The 19,679-nt window shown below is 33.1% G+C and overlaps 2 protein-coding genes across 4 annotated transcripts in view; one reads left to right on the forward strand and one right to left on the reverse strand.

The window, feature by feature from the left end:
* Positions 1-19,679, reverse strand: part of LOC123715276 (protein prickle-like) — a 242,133-nt gene that overhangs the window by 17,202 nt on the left and 205,252 nt on the right. The window lies entirely within an intron of this gene.
* On the forward strand, positions 14,314-17,255 carry LOC123715277. 2 transcript variants are annotated; one of them, XM_045670229.1, is made up of 3 exons: positions 14,314-15,657; positions 16,140-16,262; positions 16,924-17,063. In XM_045670229.1, the coding sequence occupies exons 1-2, from the start codon at positions 14,383-14,385 to the stop codon at positions 16,218-16,220; spliced, it is 1,356 nt and encodes a 451-aa protein (XP_045526185.1). In that variant the 5' UTR covers positions 14,314-14,382; the 3' UTR covers positions 16,221-16,262; positions 16,924-17,063. The 2 variants fall into 2 exon arrangements, with proteins under 2 accessions (XP_045526185.1, XP_045526184.1); XM_045670228.1 differs by having other exon boundaries at positions 14,314-16,262; positions 16,924-17,255.

Below are 19,679 nucleotides of genomic sequence, written 5' to 3' on the forward strand. Positions count from 1 at the left end.
CAATATAGAATCGTAGCTATAACAGGTTGAAAGCGTATAGCTTAAGAAGTTAACTGCTTGTAACAAACTGTATTGTAAATTTATAGGTATATAAGTGCTAATATTATAAAACGTCTAGAATTTATAAGCCGAACGTATAAGGCGAATTTATTCTGTCCTCTGCCTACCCTATACCTAATGAGGAGAAGGTCGATTGTTCTTAAAATGGTCGTGGGGCGAACGACATTGTTTTTGTAATCGTATTATTGAAGGATTTCCTAGTAGACAAGTGGACTATTAAAAAATGATTGATTCGTAACATAAACATTTGTTTAAATTTAGTCAGATTTACGTATGCGTTGAATCAGGCAACGGTTGTTTAAATTATTTTTTTTATATTCTAAAAAAAGTAACTTATGTGACAGAATGAACAATTAAGTGTTGTTGTATGTTATCTGTGAAAAACATAGTGAAAAATAGCGTTATGTAGTAAAGTATTTACAAATTAGTGTATCAAATAATACATAATAAAAAATATTAACGTTAGTCACGTGACACAAAGCGGTCACAGCTTCGCCTGTCTAATATTAATACTGTCTTTGAGTTATGAAGTAAAATATATAATGTATTGTGTAGTTTTCGAATAATAGTGTTTGTTTTCGCGTATACAGGCACGGTACGTCATAGTGACTGGTGCGATGCCATTTTGCCGAATTTAGAGAAGTGTTCATGTTCTTGAATTTGTAAAAGTTTAAAGCTCCATTATCTATGAAATATTGAAGCAGATCATAACAGTTGTCTCACAGAAACATTATCGTATCATTGTATATGAACAGTTGACAAAACCATCAAAAACTTTGTTAGGCGTTACCTACGCAGTATGAAACACCGAAACAAATACCTATGTAATTGGTATTGCTGCTAGACACGTATTGGTTTCGAGGTATTTGGTTTTTTGTGTATATTCGCGACAGTCGAGACTCGAGACCCAAGCACGTACTACGCCTTCTGCGAAATGAGCTGTCATTGCTTCGGTACCGTCCTTGTATCCATGGACTTCCTTATAACTTGTGTAAAGTATGACCTCTTTTGTATATTCACTTTTGTTTGGGTTGTTTATGGATATTCAAGATATAAACGTCAAAACAATTCTAAAGCTAAAATATTTGCGTTAACCCACTTAAAATAATACGTGTATATTCAATTAAAATACCGAAAAAATTCCGAAGTTTTGTTTCACCACGCCCCACGGTCTGCGCGCGCGCCTCCCGGCGTAATAATTTAGAACCTTTAGATAGGAATGTGCTGAATTTGTTCGTTATTCATATGTTTAAATACCAACTTTTATGTACAGTTTTATATACTACTTTATGTAATTTCATAAATTGGGAATAAACCTATGATATAAAAGTTAGAAGTATCAATCCTACTGTGCAAAGCGGGCGTGGCTTCAGATAAAATAGTAATTTTGCTAACTATAGAAACTACTTGTACAAAATGTAAACTCCTTGGTGATAATTTTTTTTATGTCATTGGCAGGGTATAAAGCCTATGCAATGATTTTCGTTCGTATTTCAAATGTAGTTCGAGATAAGTTTAAAAAGAGAACACTGTAAGCTTAAGCCGCTGGTATTTTAAACATTTTTGTTTATGGACGACATGATGAGTGAAAAAAAAAATGTTGCAATAAATAAATATTTGTTTACAGTACAAAATCAATCAATTAGTACCATTTGAAGATTGGAATTTATACTTAGACAAAAAATGTTAACAAAAACCTGAGAGAAAACAGATAAGGCCCACACTTTTAATTATCGTTTATCGGCGCGTTGTTTTATTTGGGCAGAGAGATATAGAGTTGTCGACCGTAGGCTATCGATACCATAGTAATCCATTTAATGGTTCTGTGACAGTTTTATAGCTCACGATTTTGCGTATTTTTCTCTTGCGTTATTTATACTATTATTATAAAGATATTTTTGTATGTATATAACATACAAAGTATTATTCTTAAAACTACTGGACCGACTTCTCGACTTCTTTTACCGGTATAATGTAAATATACTATTTATATGAATTATACATAAGTAACATAGACTCTGTTTATTGCTAATATTAAAAAAAATGTCCAGACATAAATAATTCTTATTATTTGACATATTGTAAAAATTCCATTGTAAATTCTGACATACAGTAACTAAGCAGCTAATTGTAACCTTTTATTACTACGCCTTTTAAATCCATTTAAACTTAAAATTTTAATATTAGATTCATAGTCTCTACAAATGATTCTGAAGTAGAAATGTTTATTCTTTTTTCTATTAATACTTATATTAAAAATAAACTAAAAGTACAGAGAACATGAAAAAACTAAGGTGCCTGAAGGGCTGCATCACAGTACAAATTTTAAAGTACACTTAAAACTAAATGAAAACACAACAAATAGAGAACGAGTTAGGTTTTTATACTTTATACATCTTAACTTTATGGAGTCATGAAATCACCTCCCATTTAATAATAACCACTCAAATGTATTAACTGTGTATCTCATGCACTACGCAAAATTTTTAATACGATTTGTCATATCGATCGTGTCGGGATCGTACGGTTTAAACGCCACGTCTGGTCCAGTCTGTGTTTTTTGTGTGAAATAGTGCGATGCAGTGATTTCATGGAGACTCGTTCCCACATACACCGACCTCCGACTACGTTTTATGTTATTCAACACAAATACTGGACTAATATAGGTAGTACAACATCGATATTTTTCTATATAAAAGAATGGTTACCATGGTAACACTAACGTTTTGTCTGTGTTTTATTTGCCGCCAGATTTGATTTTGGAACAGAGAAAACTTTAAAACAGTCAGTGGCCGTATATAATCTCACGTGATAATGTTTTTCTTAACAGTCAAGTAAATCAGCCTGTACTTAACACGCCGTAACCACGTTGGGTTGGTAGACCGGGTACGCCATAGTTTGAACCCTTAAGCTACTAGGCCACCAGAAGAACGAGATTATTCAGCTTGAAGAAAAATTATAGGTTACAAAACTGACATTGCGTGTATTTTTATATACTCCATTAGAGATGCCAATAAAGAGATGCTCTTTGAGCTATTCTTCTATTGAGCAGTGCTGGCGGAGAGGCTTGAGCTTACGTCCCTCATCCTCGGGTCCAAATCATGTGTGTGTACCAATACAATTTCAGTTCTTTCTCTCACTTGCTCCTACGTCTCAATAGTAAAAAATATGACACGTGTCAGACCTACTTGTCTATGAAAAAAAAATCAAAGAAACTATAGTTTTAGTCTATGAAACGAATAGACACGACTTATTATTTTTTACTGCCGCATTGTGTTGAGAGGCCAGTCCACATGGATAATTAAATATTAATTAAGATGCGACCGTTGTCTTAAACATCAACTTGCGTCATATTTACTTATAATTCCACGATTGTAGACATGATCACCGACCGGACCGACGCAGAACCTCTGTGAAGCCTACGGTAACATCCCGTGACGTCACCTCCGGCTTCCGCTCAGCTGATCCGGTCATCGCGTCTAGTGAAAGTCTTAGTCATGTACGGTTATGACTTTTGGACTTATTACTAATACCGTAGACCTATTAAGACCGTACAAGGCTTTGTAGTTTGTAAAGACCTAGGAGTGGATCGCTCTAAGAGTACTCACGGGGCAAAGGAGACGCAGGCGAACGTTTTAGTAGTTATATTCTTTGGTCGTTAGTGGCAAAGAATATTATAATGTTTAAAGAACTTTATTTCTCAATACAAAATATATTTTATTTACATGAGAAACTTAATATTATGTATATACGAGTGAGATACGCGTCCCAATGTTAGTCCACTACATTCACTCTGACATGCATTTTTAATGCCCTTTTGAATTTGTTAAACGCGCTATTATTGCGAATTTTTGATGGTAATTGATTAAATAGTTGCACACCCTCATACCTAATTGACCTCTTCAAATAATTTGTTGCAAATATATATTGTTATAACACTATATTTACATCACAATAACAAAGGGGGATAAAAATTAAATCGTTACACAATGGCCGTTTTGTAGGTCCCAAGAGGGGGGGGGGGAGGAAGTTTAAATCGTACTATTATAGTATATTTTTAAGGCACATTTCGGCAAATATAGATACCAGGAGAGAGATTAGTACTTTTGTTAAAACGGTGGAGTGAAATTTTCTACTATTTTTTATGAATTAATTTATGGGGCCAATAGATTCTAGAGCAGTTTATAGACACAGATTATATCAACTAAAGAGTGATAAGTCAATAGTCAAGGTTAACTAAACAAAACATATCATCGGACCACACCTCGACAAATCATAAAAATTACAAAAAACTAATCACCAACACTTATAAGAACGACAAATAAAACATTGATAGTAGCTGACCCGCCCATGGGCAATCAGGCAAACTGTTACACCGGCTACAAATTATAAGCGATCCGAAACAAATTCTCAAATAGCCTATTTCTGAAATGATTTTAGGCGGGTGATACAAAATCGACCAAATGCAACTTGAACCACGCTGATTTGTCAGCTTTTACATTTTACTATGTTGTGTCTAAAATAATAGTATAATTAAAGGTACTTGTTAAATATATGTATTTAACATATTATCTGAAGTTCATGAGTACAATAATATAGCATTATTATAAAATATGTATTAGCAGGAATGCATATATATGAAGCTTATATTCCGTGTGTGTGTTTGTAGTTAAATTTCTCATAAACAGATGGACCGATGTCAGAGATTTTAAGGGGATTTACAATACGGTTTTTTTCTATGAAACACATGACAAATGGCGTGTTTATATGATATTGTCTGTCGGGTCCGCTCATGCTTATATATAAAGCTAATATTTCGTTTTTGATCCACGGTTCGCCGCGCTTTGCATCAAACCCCTGTCCACCTAGTGCGAGGCAGTCCAAAACTTCACCGACTAGCTCAGCTCCACTCCAGGACTTTTTGCTCCATATTTATAATTTACATTTATGATTTATAGTCTGCGACAATTACCACGACCACAAATAAAAATAAAATAAATTTTAGGTGTCAAAGTCGTCTTTGTCAAAGCTTCGACGTGCCATACGCAACCAAATGAAGTACAGAAGACCGTCTATAAAAGCCTAAACACAGTTATAGATGAACGTGGTGAAGTATAGGCGGCGTCGATAAAAGATTTCGGTGAAATAATGACATGCTGCGCAGGTTGCATAAAGAATTTTGCGCAAATATTGTCGCTTGCTAACGACCGGACCACCTGCGAAGCGATTCGGCGATCGTGAGCCTTAATAGTTTGGCACTTAGGCAAAGTTAATTTGCTTAATAAAAAATGGTGTTTCGGTTAACATTAATGAAATATTAATTAAGTGTTTGTGATATTTGCAGTAAAAATTGGTTCATATAGATTTTATTAAGAATAAAAAGCAATTTATGAATTTGTCGCACTCCTGACAAGACTGCTGCTGTGACTATTAACCACAGTGGTTGACGTGATTTTAGTATTCATTAAGAATAAAAAGCAATTTATGAATTTGTCGCACTCCTGACAAGACTGCTGCTGTAACTATTAACCACAGTGGTTGACGTGATTTTAGATTTCATTGAGAGTAAAAAGCAATGTATGCATTTGTCGCACTCCTGACAAGACTGCTGCTGTGACTATTAACCACAGTGGTTGACGTGATTTTAGTATTCATTAAGAATAAAAAGCAATATATGCATTTGTCGCACTCCTGACAAGACTGCTGCTGTAACTATTAACCACAGTGGTTGACGTGATTTTAGATTTCATTGAGAGTAAAAAGCAATGTATGCATTTGTCGCACTCCTGACAAGACTGCTGCTGTGACTATTAACCACAGTGGTTGACGTGATTTTAGTATTCATTAAGAATAAAAAGCAATGTATGCATTTGTCGCACTCCTGACAAGACTGCTGCTGTGACTATTAACCATAGTGGTTGACGTGATTTTAGTATTCATTGAGAGTAAAAAGCAATATATGCATTTGTCGCACTCCTGACAAGACTGCTGCTGTGACTATTAACCATAGTGGTTGACGTGATTTTAGATTTCATTGAGAGTAAAAAGCAATATATGCATTTGTCGCACTCCTGACAAGACTGCTGCTGTGACTATTAACCACAGTGGTTGACGTGATTTTTGAATTATTCTGTACAATAAATAAATGTCAAAATAAATTCTTTAATAAAAGTTACTAAATGTGTTAGTGGTCTCGCAAGTAAGACACGCAGAACCTTCTTTAACCATTTAATATATGAGGACTTTAATACAATTCTATTATTCTTCTTTTAGTGCTTCTCCATTACTGGAGCATGGCCGTCAGTCTCTTGAAGCGTGTCTTGTCCTGTGCCAGATGAAGGAACAATTCCGCTTTCGCAACACCTGTTCACTCCTATCCCTAACGTTGCCATGATTTTTTCCCATTACCAACATGCCGTTTACCCAGGATTTTACCCATTATAATTATTTAAAGGACGTGTCAGCGATCATGGCGCAACACGTGGCCTAGGTACGCAACTTCAGTATTGTAGTATCAACATAACTAAATGTATTAGTAATTATAAAAATAATAAAATAAAAAAAACAACACGAAACAACCCCGAGAAGAGTCCTGATTGTAATCTATGGCCATATTGTTCTGCAATGAGCAAACTTAGCCTTTGCCATAAAGGATTGGAAAACGCGATAATTATTTACTATAAAACTACTTTAGTGGTACTAATGAAATAATATGACGTATATATTGAACAAAATTTTCTAAATTTGCCTTTTTTTTGTTATAGGCAAGTAGATACTGTTTGTGTGTTTTAGAATAGAAAATTAGAAATACATATGTGTAAAAAAATATTTTTATTATAATAGCTCCATCGTCATCTTATTGTAAGATTTCTAGTATATTTTATTTGATATAAAATAATTCTTAGAATTACTGACGGACTGCTTGTAAAATTAGTTTGCATACCACTTACGTACGTACATTATAAGCGCTTCAGGTGGAAATACATAGCAATATCTCGTTATTAATATTTAATAAAACAATAAGGCTTTTCAAACAGCCTTCCGGAAATAGAACCTAAGTATTTTGATCACTTACTGGTAAATGTATAATGTGGAACTTTGAAAAATTCTTCTTTCAAATTTTATTTTTGTTTATGTCGTACTAAACCGCTGTTCGGCGATGGCATATCCACGGCGGAACAGTGAGTCACGGGCGTCTGCGCGCGCAGACGAGGAAGTATGTGTGATCCTGAACACATCCAGCGCGTGCGCCGCATCGCTAACACTCACTCATTCATAGACCGGCTTTTATGTTTCCCGTATCACCTTGTCATAAGGGCATATACGGTCATATCTTTAACTGGAAGGCACAGTATTATATAGACTCTAACATATTGTTACAGTAGTTGAAATAGTTTAGTTGAAATAAATTGTTCGATAAAATACACAAAACAAATTATTCGGAATTCGGAGACTAAATAAAACTCTTAACAAAATTTCGATATAAACAAGTTGGCGATCAGTCTAACACATGCCCTAGATTTTAAACGTGCTTGTGTACACGCTTTATATATTCGCTAGAATTCATAGTGTACATAGATATTTCATACGTTAGCTGTGGTTCGAATAAACGACCTACAAGCCGTGTGTCGGGCGCCTAGTAGTTGTAATCTAAATTTCAAATGTAATATAACATGATTTAGATTAAAAAAAAACTTTTTTGTCATTTATCCATTAAATACATATACGATTATCCATTAATCGAGTAATAACTACGGCCGATGCGTCGCTAAATATATGTAAATGTTTCAAACAATATTCTTTGTTCTTGGTAATTTAAGAAGAGTTTACATTGACGTGTTTATTCAATTTCCAGAGCAATAAAACTCCCAAAACTCAACAATACAGTGTTGCCCGACACAAATACCATTCACACAAATTCGGATCGTGTTGGAATCACTCCAAATCGATTCTCTCCGCGACAAGACACTATTCTTTACTTTGAATTACTTACATTCCTTCAACTACTGAGAAATTTAACTCGATACGACTTATAGGCTTTACTAGCATACACATTTGCGTCTGTTATTATTGTTTCAACTAATCGCCAGGCTTATGAGTCGCAGTTGAGTCATCCATGAAGTCGTACGGGGTTAGCCCCGGCTGAGCACAATTGGACTTTCTTTCTGTCAGCATTTAACATGCGCTCGAACGGTGAAGGAAAATATCGTGAGGAAACCAGCTTGGTTTCTGTCGAGCACGGGAGGGTAATCATTGACTTGCCTAATACATTGACAAATGATGATGAAACAGATACAGAAATCTGAATCCCAATCCTAAAGAGCTTGTATTGCCGCTGATTTATTTATAATCGCCAGACTAAAAATTAATTATTTTATTATTAGCAGTCCAAGGCTAGAAGAACTACGACGTACTTAGGGAATGCAATCCCGATCCCGTGTATTTTTTCGGGATCAATCCCGAAGCATAATATGACGAGATCCCGTTCGAGATTGACGGGATTGGGCTGCAATGGTCAGCGATTCTACACACATCCGCTCGGGACGCTTCACGCGACATTGCACATTACAATGTACCCTTTGCAATCGACATTAGATGCTGGTTAGCAGATAGCACTCTTGAGACACTTTAGAAGTTACTTTTAAAATCACCAATTTTAATCTCCTTGAGCTATACCTACTTTTGTTTTGATTATGTTCATGCAATTAAAACTGTTAGTTGTTTAGTTCGTAATATTAAAGGATGAAGGCTTTTGTTTTCTTTTAAATAATATTTTATTTTAATTAACCTCACTATCACAAACATGCAGTTTTCATCGTATTCAGTCACGTGAATTATTTTTTTACACTATACGAGATCCCGAAAATTTCGGGATCCCGCCGGATTGATATTTCTAATCCCGCGGGATCTCGAATTCTCGATTTCGAGTCGGGATTGACAATTCCCTAGACGTACTATATCTTAAAACAGGCTTTCAAATGTCTAATCTTCAAATATATGTAAAAATTTGAAATGTTTGCTGTTCAAATCGTGGGAAAATCGATGAAAATTCCTAAGTTTCTTATCATGATAGTTTTGTATTTACTTTGTGATTAGCGTATGGGTTTTCCATTGTTTCCTTAATTCTCTGTTTGGTCAAGCGATGATGAAACGGCTTACATCACCTATTATCTAGACTGGCATTTGCCAGTATTTGAAGCTAAGAATAACTAATATAACGAATGGTAAAATACTTAATAATAATAATCATGAATATTAAAGGTCTATAGTAATGATTTGAATTCCATAAAGTGTTGCTAATCAACAAAAAAAAATAATTCCTCTAGTAATACCAATAATTATTGTAGCAGATCTAAAGTATGCTCGAGTGAGGATATCTAAACCTACACTATAAATATATGATGAGCTGTATAAAATTGCGCAGATAAATCAAAATATGTAATCAGTTTGTATGCCTTTGTCTAGCAATAAAATCTTATTACAAGAAAGTCTTAGTTAAGATTATATCATACGTCAACATATGATTTTAATACATTGGATAAAATTAATTGATAAAAAATCTTTCTACGTATATGTATATTAAGGAATCGTATCAAGAGGGTCGATATCCGCTGACAACTCTAATATACTACTACTAACATATATAATAATACGAACAATATTCCGAAACTCTGTGATTTGTGATCTTTAATATATTTTCACTACCGTAGGTATATTTCGGAAATCTTTGTGCATCTTGGCAAAGGCTTCCTCTAACCCTTTCTACTATTCTCTATCCTTTGCAACACTTCTCCAGTTAAAACCTTACTAATCATTTGAGTTCGTCCTCCCATCTTTTGCGTTATTGGCTTTTACTTCGTTTTCCGTCTTCGTCGTTTCATACCGTCAATATTTTGCTAAATTTTTCAAGAAAAGACGGGTGTCTCGTCATTTAATTTGGTCTATCTTAGTGAGAATTTCTGTTCTAGATCTTATATATGTGTTTTTTTGCTTGTCTAATTTTCTTATTCTTAGCAAGCTTCTTTCCATGGCTCTTTGGCAGTGTGCTATCATGCCCCTCTGCTGGTTAGAGAGTGCCAAGTTTCGCGGCCGTACATAAGTCAGGGTAGAAGGTGTTGAAGACTTTGCTCTTTATTATGTTGCAGTATCACAGGAAATCTTTTCAATTTAGCTATAAGTAGATACTAACAACATTTGTAATGGTTATTATGTTTAGGAAATAAATAAGGCTTAATTAATTTTATTATACATATTTGTCTGACTGCAACTAACCTAACCTAATCTCCCGGACATTTAAATATGCTTCGCGTTAATTACTCCAAAATCAACTATCACTCTTAAAATATGGTCTGTCCGATGTGAATTTGATTAAGTTTTTCACTTGGGTATTATTTCTTCAATAAATGTTACGAGACCTAAACAAATAGTGTTCATATCGAACTATGTTCGATCTCTAAAAATATCTAAAGATTGTTCACAGCGCAAACATTTCGTACAAGTCGATATAAGGGTACCAACAATGGGTATTCACGGGTCAACAAAACGATCCTATTCACTTTGAGTCGCCGGCTAATCCCCACAACATCGCATTCCTCACACAAGTCTTAAAAAAATTTAACGCCGCCGAGGTGTTCCTAGCTTCTTGGAAACGCGGAATTATAGACGAATAATAGAAATTTTTGTCAAAGATTTTGAATGATGACGCAGCATTGATTCTGTAACATTGGAATTTCTAAGTATATTTTTGATACTTAAATTTTACCATAGACTTAGGTTTTTCGTTCCTATATCATGTAACTAAGTGGGAGATCCTCTATACGGACAGTACACAAATCTAAAATCGGAAGTGTATATTTTTGTTAGTTGAATTTTTTGTAACATTAGATTTAGAAAATATATGCTGTAGATTTAGCATTATGTATGATGTGGTGAGCTTTAAGAAATAAATACATAATATTAAATGTAAAGCTAGTTATACCATAGTATTGTCTTTTGTTAAAATAGCTTTTACACATTAAGAAAAATACTTTTTGAACGAATTAAAGTTATGTATTATTTTTAAAAATTATTTTTTCCGACGTTTCGCGTACTTTTCAGTGTGCGTGGTCACGATTCAATATTACAAATTACATACATATACACAATTCAAAATTTAGAATTATGTAAAAAAACTATAAATTTTAAAAATAATACATAGCTTTAATCCGTTCAAAAAGTGTTTTTCTTAGTTATACCATATCAATATTTATCCCTAAAAGGATTTTAATAACATACGTTTGTTAAGGAAGGAAGGCTATTGTATTTTTTTATTAAAATTATGTGGAATTAAATAAGTTTTTCACGATATGTTTTAATTACTGAGTATCGTTAACAATTTTCTAGTAATAAAAAAAATGATAGGTTTCTTTAATTTAACAATATTTTTTTAAATTAAAAGTTATGTACGTTGAATAGGCATAAAGTTTTAGTAAGGCTAAGATGGGGCATTACACAAAAATGGTTAGGAAACACTGCTTTAGACACTACATTCCTGCCCTAATAAAAAAAGCTCAATCCAATATAATAATGGTAACCTATGAATAATTAGATCAAATAAAAAATCTCCGGGTACAATCGTATAATGTAGACAAACTATTATGTAAATACAATGCAACAATCTCGTTCTGTCCGTACGTCGCGCCTTCACAAAGACATTCTTGTATTTATCTTTCATTCAACCGAATTACCTTTTAATTTATATGGGCCTAGTTCTCAAACTAATCTTTGATGACAATAATGTGATTCAAATGACGTGGAAACGTGGCGCGCTTAGATGATTTCTAGCAAAATATCGAGCTTTGAGTGATGAAGTAGACATATTATAATATATATTTTTTTTAGTTTTTATACCTAAAATTAACAATATTATAAATATATTGAAATGTCAACAGGAAAAACAAAACGGCAAAATACTAAGCCAACTTTACTGAGTACGCAGAAACGTTAATACAATTTATTCTAATCTACATTCAGAGAAGCAATCCAATTTTTAAAATGAATACGAGTATGATTGGAAATTATACTAAATAGCAGAGTTCTCCATAGCAACGCCTTTCACGCAAAACCGACCTTCACCTTGCTTTAGCGTCTGCTGAAACAAATTGTTGACTTATCAAAGGCCTTTGATAGAGTCGATCACTTCAATCGCCCTGTTTCCATAGAATTCCGCGCCCCAATTGTGGCGAGTGTTTATCATATAAAGGAATCAATGTACACACGAAACTGAAGCTTAGAACATAGTAATAATCATTTATAGACATCTCAAGTTTGTAGGGTATTACAAGGTAAGGTTTTGGGGCATTATACGGTGACCCTTTCAAGGGCGCCTTTTATTCTGTTCAGCGAAGTTGTTTTTGTTCGTAATCGAATCACTATTCAAATGTTGTCGAGAGGAAATCGGTTGGAAGTCCTATGTTTAACCTAGAATGTAAAATACGAGCGAGTAACTGTTTACTATGAATTAATTTGTTTCTGATTCAACATAAAATTATCAGGGTGACATTCCTGAACTCCACAAGCGACAACACTTACGACAACAGTTGAATGACAGCTAATAACAATACGATTGTAGACGTCAAGTGGAGCTGTGACACCAATAACATTAGATGACATAAGGGTAGTTTTTTCAATGAATATTCTATTGGGTGATTATCATAATATAACAACCTGCGAACGCGTCGCGCCCGTCGGAACAAATAAAAATGCAAACATAACATTGAAAATTAAATAAAAAAACTAACAAAAGCATGTTGTGACGATGTATTATCTAAATAGGTTGTATAATGATGCGTTTCTAATATAATGCAACGTGTTTATTTTTATGTAAATGCTTCAATATGTTTAAATGAAAATGGTGAATGTGGCTAGTTCGCCGTTAAATATCTGATAACTTACTATAAAGTTATTTGTTACTATTGATTTGAGTGAAAATTTATTCCTATGTAATGAGAAAGTCTTTGTGAAACCGAAATAATTAAATAAAATTTTACAATCAAATCATATTGAATATCAAAACTAATTGAAACCTAGTGTTCCAGTACTAGATTTAACACCGCTTGACTCTAGATTTTACTATACAATGACGACTATAAATAATTGTATCCAATCAACAAAAATAGTAAAATGAATTACGAGTTAAAATATAAAACAATTAAACATATCGCTTCTGTGTGCACTGTACGCGTTAATTTTATTATAGATTTTTTTGCGAATAAATTTGGATTCTCTATTGTTTATATGGAATATAAATTGATATGTAATAAGATTTTTTCTATGATAAATTACTCGAGGGGTGAGAATATAAAACGAAATACCAAACGACGCGCGGTTGGTGCCTTTTAACTGTGATTGGTATGGATTGGATGCGTTGACACGCTACATGATGCGTCCGAACTTTACTTCTTTCATCATACAATCTCATCCCCCAGAATACGAAATTACACCCGACGTAAGTCGTTCCATAACTGAGCGTTTTAAGGCAGTTTATGCACGCCACCAGTATGTGGAACCAGCTGTCCATTCATGTATTTCCGAACCTATTCGACTTAGGGTTCTTCAAGAAAAGAGTGTACCAATTATTAAAAGGCTACACACTTGCGAGTAATGTGAGTCCATCAGGTGAGCCTCCGGCCCATTCACCCCTTCTATATATAAAAAAAGTATTGCCTAATGTAGCATTTCTTAACAATATAATTTAATTATTCATTTTATACAACAACGTTTCTTTTCAGACACTACATATGAATTGATGTACAATATAGGGAAAATTTAACAAAGTTTTTTTACAAATGTATTATATTATAGAACTCAATACCATATATCGATTCTTTATTGATGTGACCACACACACCTCTGCGATTTTGAGGTCCTTAACTTTTTTATTGTTTTGTTAGCGGGTGCATTAGAGGCTAAACGTCTTTATTTGCATTTTTGTTATGAACCCTAAAATCGATAATTTATTACGAGATCACAAACGATGCTGTATTTTTAATGCAATATGCTGTTCACTTTATTTCAACCTGTCAAAACAAACTTTGGAAATTCTCTGATGATATTTTAAGGATAACGTTGGTTCGAATGAGGATTGGTTTGAAGGAGGTTAACATATAGTAGCTACACAGACCTTAAACAGTTTTTTTTTAGTCTTTGAAAGTGACAAATGGTTTATTTCTGATGTTGACATTTATTTTAGCTAATATTTGAGTGACACTTTCAAATTCTTCGTAATTTTTAAAGAATTTCATATATGTTTGAACTAAAAATTCTCCATTCAATTTCATCACAATGTTACAAAGCGAATTTGAATTAACTCCACCACTATCTAGTCCACATACTTGTGAAGATTCTGTTGAAAATATTATAAGGAAATATAGTTATATAGATCGCAGCAATAGAGAAATCAATAAAAGTAATTTTCTTAACAATTCTAACCATATATTGACTCTTAAGAAACCAACTACGATATCAGAAGAGAACGATCACAGTTATACTACTTTATCTAACAATAGAATATTTGATGATCATTTATATGATTTCATAGCAAACTATTGTAAAGAAGAGATTAGAAAAGAAGTTGATTTGAAGGTATCCTCAAATAGTTCAAAGAATTCAACTGCGGGTAATGGATGTCAGAAAGAATATGTGGACAAGGCTACATACTGTCGACCCGTCTTTAATCTGTACAACCGAGAATTTATATTTAAAACCTTAGAACGAAATGCGAAGCTTACCCATCTGATACAAGAGCTTATTACAAGCCATCAGAGAGAAAAGCAAAACGAAGTTTGGAATAATTTTATAGATGTTCTAAAAAGTAAACATAATGATTCTAAAATGTTTGATGAAGTACCTGTGAATGAAGAGACATTGGGTAATGGTCGGAGTTCACAATTTAACGATGGCTGCCATGTCCAGGAGCATTCATGTGTGCAATCATCAAAACAATGTAAAGGCTTACTGGACGATATTTATGGAAACTCGAATGAAATTGAAGATTTTATATATCATGAAAATACATGTCATCAAGAAAAATGTCAATATCATCGAGAGAGCAGTCGCTTGTTTTTGAGGTACCCATTTTGTTATCCAACATCATCTGTGGGGCGTCTAACTATGTTGCATAGAGAAGATGAACGTTTATCTCAGCTTGCGAAAGAAAACAAGATAAAAGAAAAATTTCGCAGTCGATACAAAAGTAAATATAATATACACGTAGAAGAAGACAAGTCCTTAAATGGATCCGTTCTCTTACACTCAAAACAGAGTAAACTTAGACATATGACTGTCCAGACAGAACACAATGTCTTAATATTGAGTAACTATCCATCAAGCAATAATCGTTCAGTCGAAGTGAGATCGGAAGAACGGGAAAGTTTATCGAAAAATATAACAAATATGGAAGAAATAACACAAAAATTAGATTTTCAGCACGAAACTTCCGTAAAAAGCATGACATTGAAGGAAATAGAAAATAAACTAGAGTTGTTGATAAATTCTATTAATAGATTGATTGGTGAATTTACAGTGAACAAAAACATAAAGACAGTGTCAAAACAAGAGGTAAATAACCATTTTAATCACTTAAGAAGTGTTGTAGTTGGAAGCAATATAAATAAAAAGTGTAACGGTCCCAGTAAGTATTATAGTAATTCTGAAAGTATTTTACCCACGGGCAAATGTAGTATAATTTTTGAGACACCAAGAAAAGAAAGTTCTGATCTAAAAAAAATCAATGAAATATTTTCAAGAGAACTAGGGGATAATGCTTCATCAAACAAAACGTGTGCGGTCCAGATTACATTTGAAGTTCCAACGAAAGAAACATCTACAGAAGTTACCAAGTCCCTCTCTAAAGCGCATTTATTAGAGAATGATAAAATAGAAGAGATTATCATCCCTGAACCTTGTAAAACTGACAGAATTACGATAGCTGTAAACACAGACCCCTTGAATATTTTAACATTACTAAGAATATCAACACAGGCTATGAAACGTTTTTTGTCCTTTATGCCACATTTTGATTATTATTATTATCTATCAAGATTTTATCTTCCACAATTGCCGAGCACAGACAAAAATTTTATATGCAACATCTGTGGAGCGAAATTTCCGAAGGCTTCTGAACTAAGTTATCACATTCAGGAACACGATTTGGGAAAAGCGAAGTAAGTACAAATCATTTTTAAAAGCCAAAATATCTTTAACATATCTACTTATATTTGTATGCGCTGTCGGTAATATTGTGACCATTATGCAAATGCGTACATACAAAGTACATTAGTATCTTACAAAATTGCAGCGATCACTAATATTTTCAAAAGGGTAAAACATGATATAATGCATTTTAATTGGGATAAACGTTTAATAATATTAATTTAAAATAAAATTATTGTGAATTAAACTAATGCTCATATCGATAGGACAATTTGTAATAGAGTAGGGCAAAATTTAAAAAGATGTATGAATGTTATAAACCATTTATAAAATTTTGTTGTTCAAAAAAATTCAAGGCCGACAATGGTTAAGCCAGGTGCTCGTGGAACTCTAGCTTATACTTTGAATAAATACGTAGAAAAACGGTCTTACGCCAAGTTAAAACATACCTCCGGTACAAACGTATTGGTTTTGACGAACGGGAGTCATGACATCGCTAGTCTCGAATTGAAATCGAATTTTAGAAGTAGAAGTATACTTGCCTATGAAGATACTATCAATGAGAATGACCATATTAAGTTGGCGCAGAATTTCATGCATTCATAGAATGCTTGTAAGGGATGGTATATTGTATGTATTTGAATCATTGGTAATAAATAAGTATATTTATAGAGAATGCTGTGTTTGCCGACACGTTCTTGACCTCTCCCATCACCCAGTAAACATCTATAGTTGCTGCCATTGCGGGCAGTGTTTTGTGAGAGCTTATTGCTGTGAGCTTCATCAGAAGGCTTGTGGACGACGGCTTGGTAATACCCAAGGTGTAACCAACTCAAACTTACTAATTCTAAGATAGAATTTAAAAAATAGTATTTCACATAAATACACATAGACAAGAAATAATTATATGACAATTAGTTTCATAGACATCTATTTGTATTTTGTTTTGTTTATTGACATTGTAATGAATAAATCACAGATAATATCATTCTTTTATTCCGCTATATAGCTTTTGTTTATTTTTTTATGAACAGAATAATGAAAAAATCAAGCTTAAGATTTATGAAACTCGATAATAAATACGGTTATTTATGTAACAAATAAAGTCATTAATCTGATTAAAGCCAGTTTAAACAATAACAAACACAAAGTTGTAAAATTAAAATGTTTTTTGAAAAGGATTCTTTATCGCATAAATTAATTAAGGTATTAAGTTATATTAGGATTATTTGGACACATTTAAATTGATTGTATAATTAAAAATGCTTCTGAATGTGATATGGCGAATATTTTATCGCTTGTTTATCAAAATGAAATTAACAATTTGCATTAATGGCGATTGCAATAAAGATATCTTTGAGATTATTATTTAAATTTTTGTTTATGATGATGATGTTACCGGATTAAGTATATATTTGTAAACTTACACGCATGGATGAGATCCTGGGCGAAATTTCCGTCAAATAACTTTCGGCTTTAAAAGGATATTAATAAAAGTCATGTCATGCAAACTTTAAACGACTCAATTTTGTATTTTTTTTCTCTATTTACCTCTACGAATTTGTTGCCGACGAACTTAGTTATTTTTAATTTTTGGCCTTCATCTCCGATTCAATAATAAATACATTGGAAAACTTAAAAACTAATTGAATTTAATTTCTTACTGTATTTAGTTATGAACACTTACAAGATAACTAGATAAACTCAATAAGGAAATGTCAAATTTGAAAATTATTTTATTTGTTGCATTGTTTGTTTACGTGCCCACTTTGGGGTATGTGTATTGTATTTTGTTAGTTCGACACGTTTAATTTTTTTGTACCAGAACCGTAGAGGATAATTGGGAGAGGCATTGTCAATGGTCCTTTGTGACGCCGACTCGCATCCATCATGGTTAGGACTAAAAGTGACCGTAATATATTAGCTAAGGCTCTTCTTACGAGATTTAAATCTTAATTTGATGGAATTTGTAGCTTTAAATCGAGTAGTTTTTAATATACAATACTTTATTAAAGTCTTGACCACAATTGCTCAAAAGCACTCGAAACAAATTATGAAAACAATATAATATATTTATAATAGTTTTAATTTCAACTGTAATTCGAAGAATATGTCGATTAGTTAACGAATCTGTGTAGTCAAATGTTTTAGTTTTATTTGAGTAGTTTTCACGTAAACCAAAGACTATAAAATCTTTGTTATTATGAACGATAAAATACACGCAGAAATGACAAAGTATAAAAGGTATGTACATATTTTATATTTTGTAACATTGCATCTCTTGCAATATGTAATTCCAAATATTTTAAATGATATGTAATATTATCATAATTTTAAATCTCATTTCTTTGTAGTTTCGTGTACACTTCATTGATTTTAAAGATATTTGACAAAGCAATTTAGAACATGAAAGTCTGCATTTATTGTCTATGATGTACTTCGATCGTCAATCACAAAATTCTTTAAAAACTTTTTGACGAATGAAATACAGTATATACAGCGTATAAAAAGCCTTCCGTATTCTTATGTAATGGCCGTAAAATTATCGATACATCTCAATAGCTGATACATCAGGGCGTAATTACGTGCAGTCGACAGAGCGTGATAATTCAATCACCCTGCAGATATCAATGGCATATGTGGTCAAGTATGAGTTATCCGAGATTATTTTACAGCTGGACTTTGTGACCGTGGCATTTTTTATAGAATGTATTTCGTACAAACTTTAGTTTGAAATACTAATAACTTATATATATAAAATTTGCCGATTGCCTAAATCAAAGAGTGTCACAAGGCTGAAGGCTTTGAGAAAAATGGGCAATAAAAAGTTACTTCATACATGCTGTCTTAACGTACATAAACATATTCGTACGTACGCTAGAATCTTTGGTCTTCGTTAATATTCTATTTCTTGACTGTAATATAATAATTGTTAAGTAGGTGTGCAGCCGATTTTTGGGTTTGAGACATGCCAGTGTCCTCAATTTTCTTGAAAAGGCATGGTGCACAGCCGTGATTAAACCACACAAACTCGGTCTTGAAAGTCGCACCCCACTAGATCAATACCAAACCCTACTGCTCAAAGTCCTCAACTATATAACTAAGTGGTTAAGAGCGATCAAATCTCAACCAAGATTTAAACAAAATCTCAATCGTGACGTCGAGAGAAAACTAAGAAAAAACAATGTTAGAAATCAATTGTCATTTTTCATTTATATCAATGCCTTCCCACGAAACAATACTGACAGTTTCACTTAAACAGATGCGCGTGCGCCTCGTGCTTAACAGTTTGCACAAGGAAAAAGTCCGTTTATGTGTACTGTCCGCGGACTTTGATTGATGTCCTCAACATAAAGCATTTTTTTATGATTACACCGAAATAAATACACGAAAAAGTTAATCAGAAGACACATGAATTGTTAGCTAGC

Source organism: Pieris brassicae, chromosome 10 (genome assembly GCF_905147105.1).
Source record: "Pieris brassicae chromosome 10, ilPieBrab1.1, whole genome shotgun sequence".
Classification (NCBI taxonomy): Eukaryota; Metazoa; Arthropoda; class Insecta; order Lepidoptera; family Pieridae; genus Pieris; species Pieris brassicae.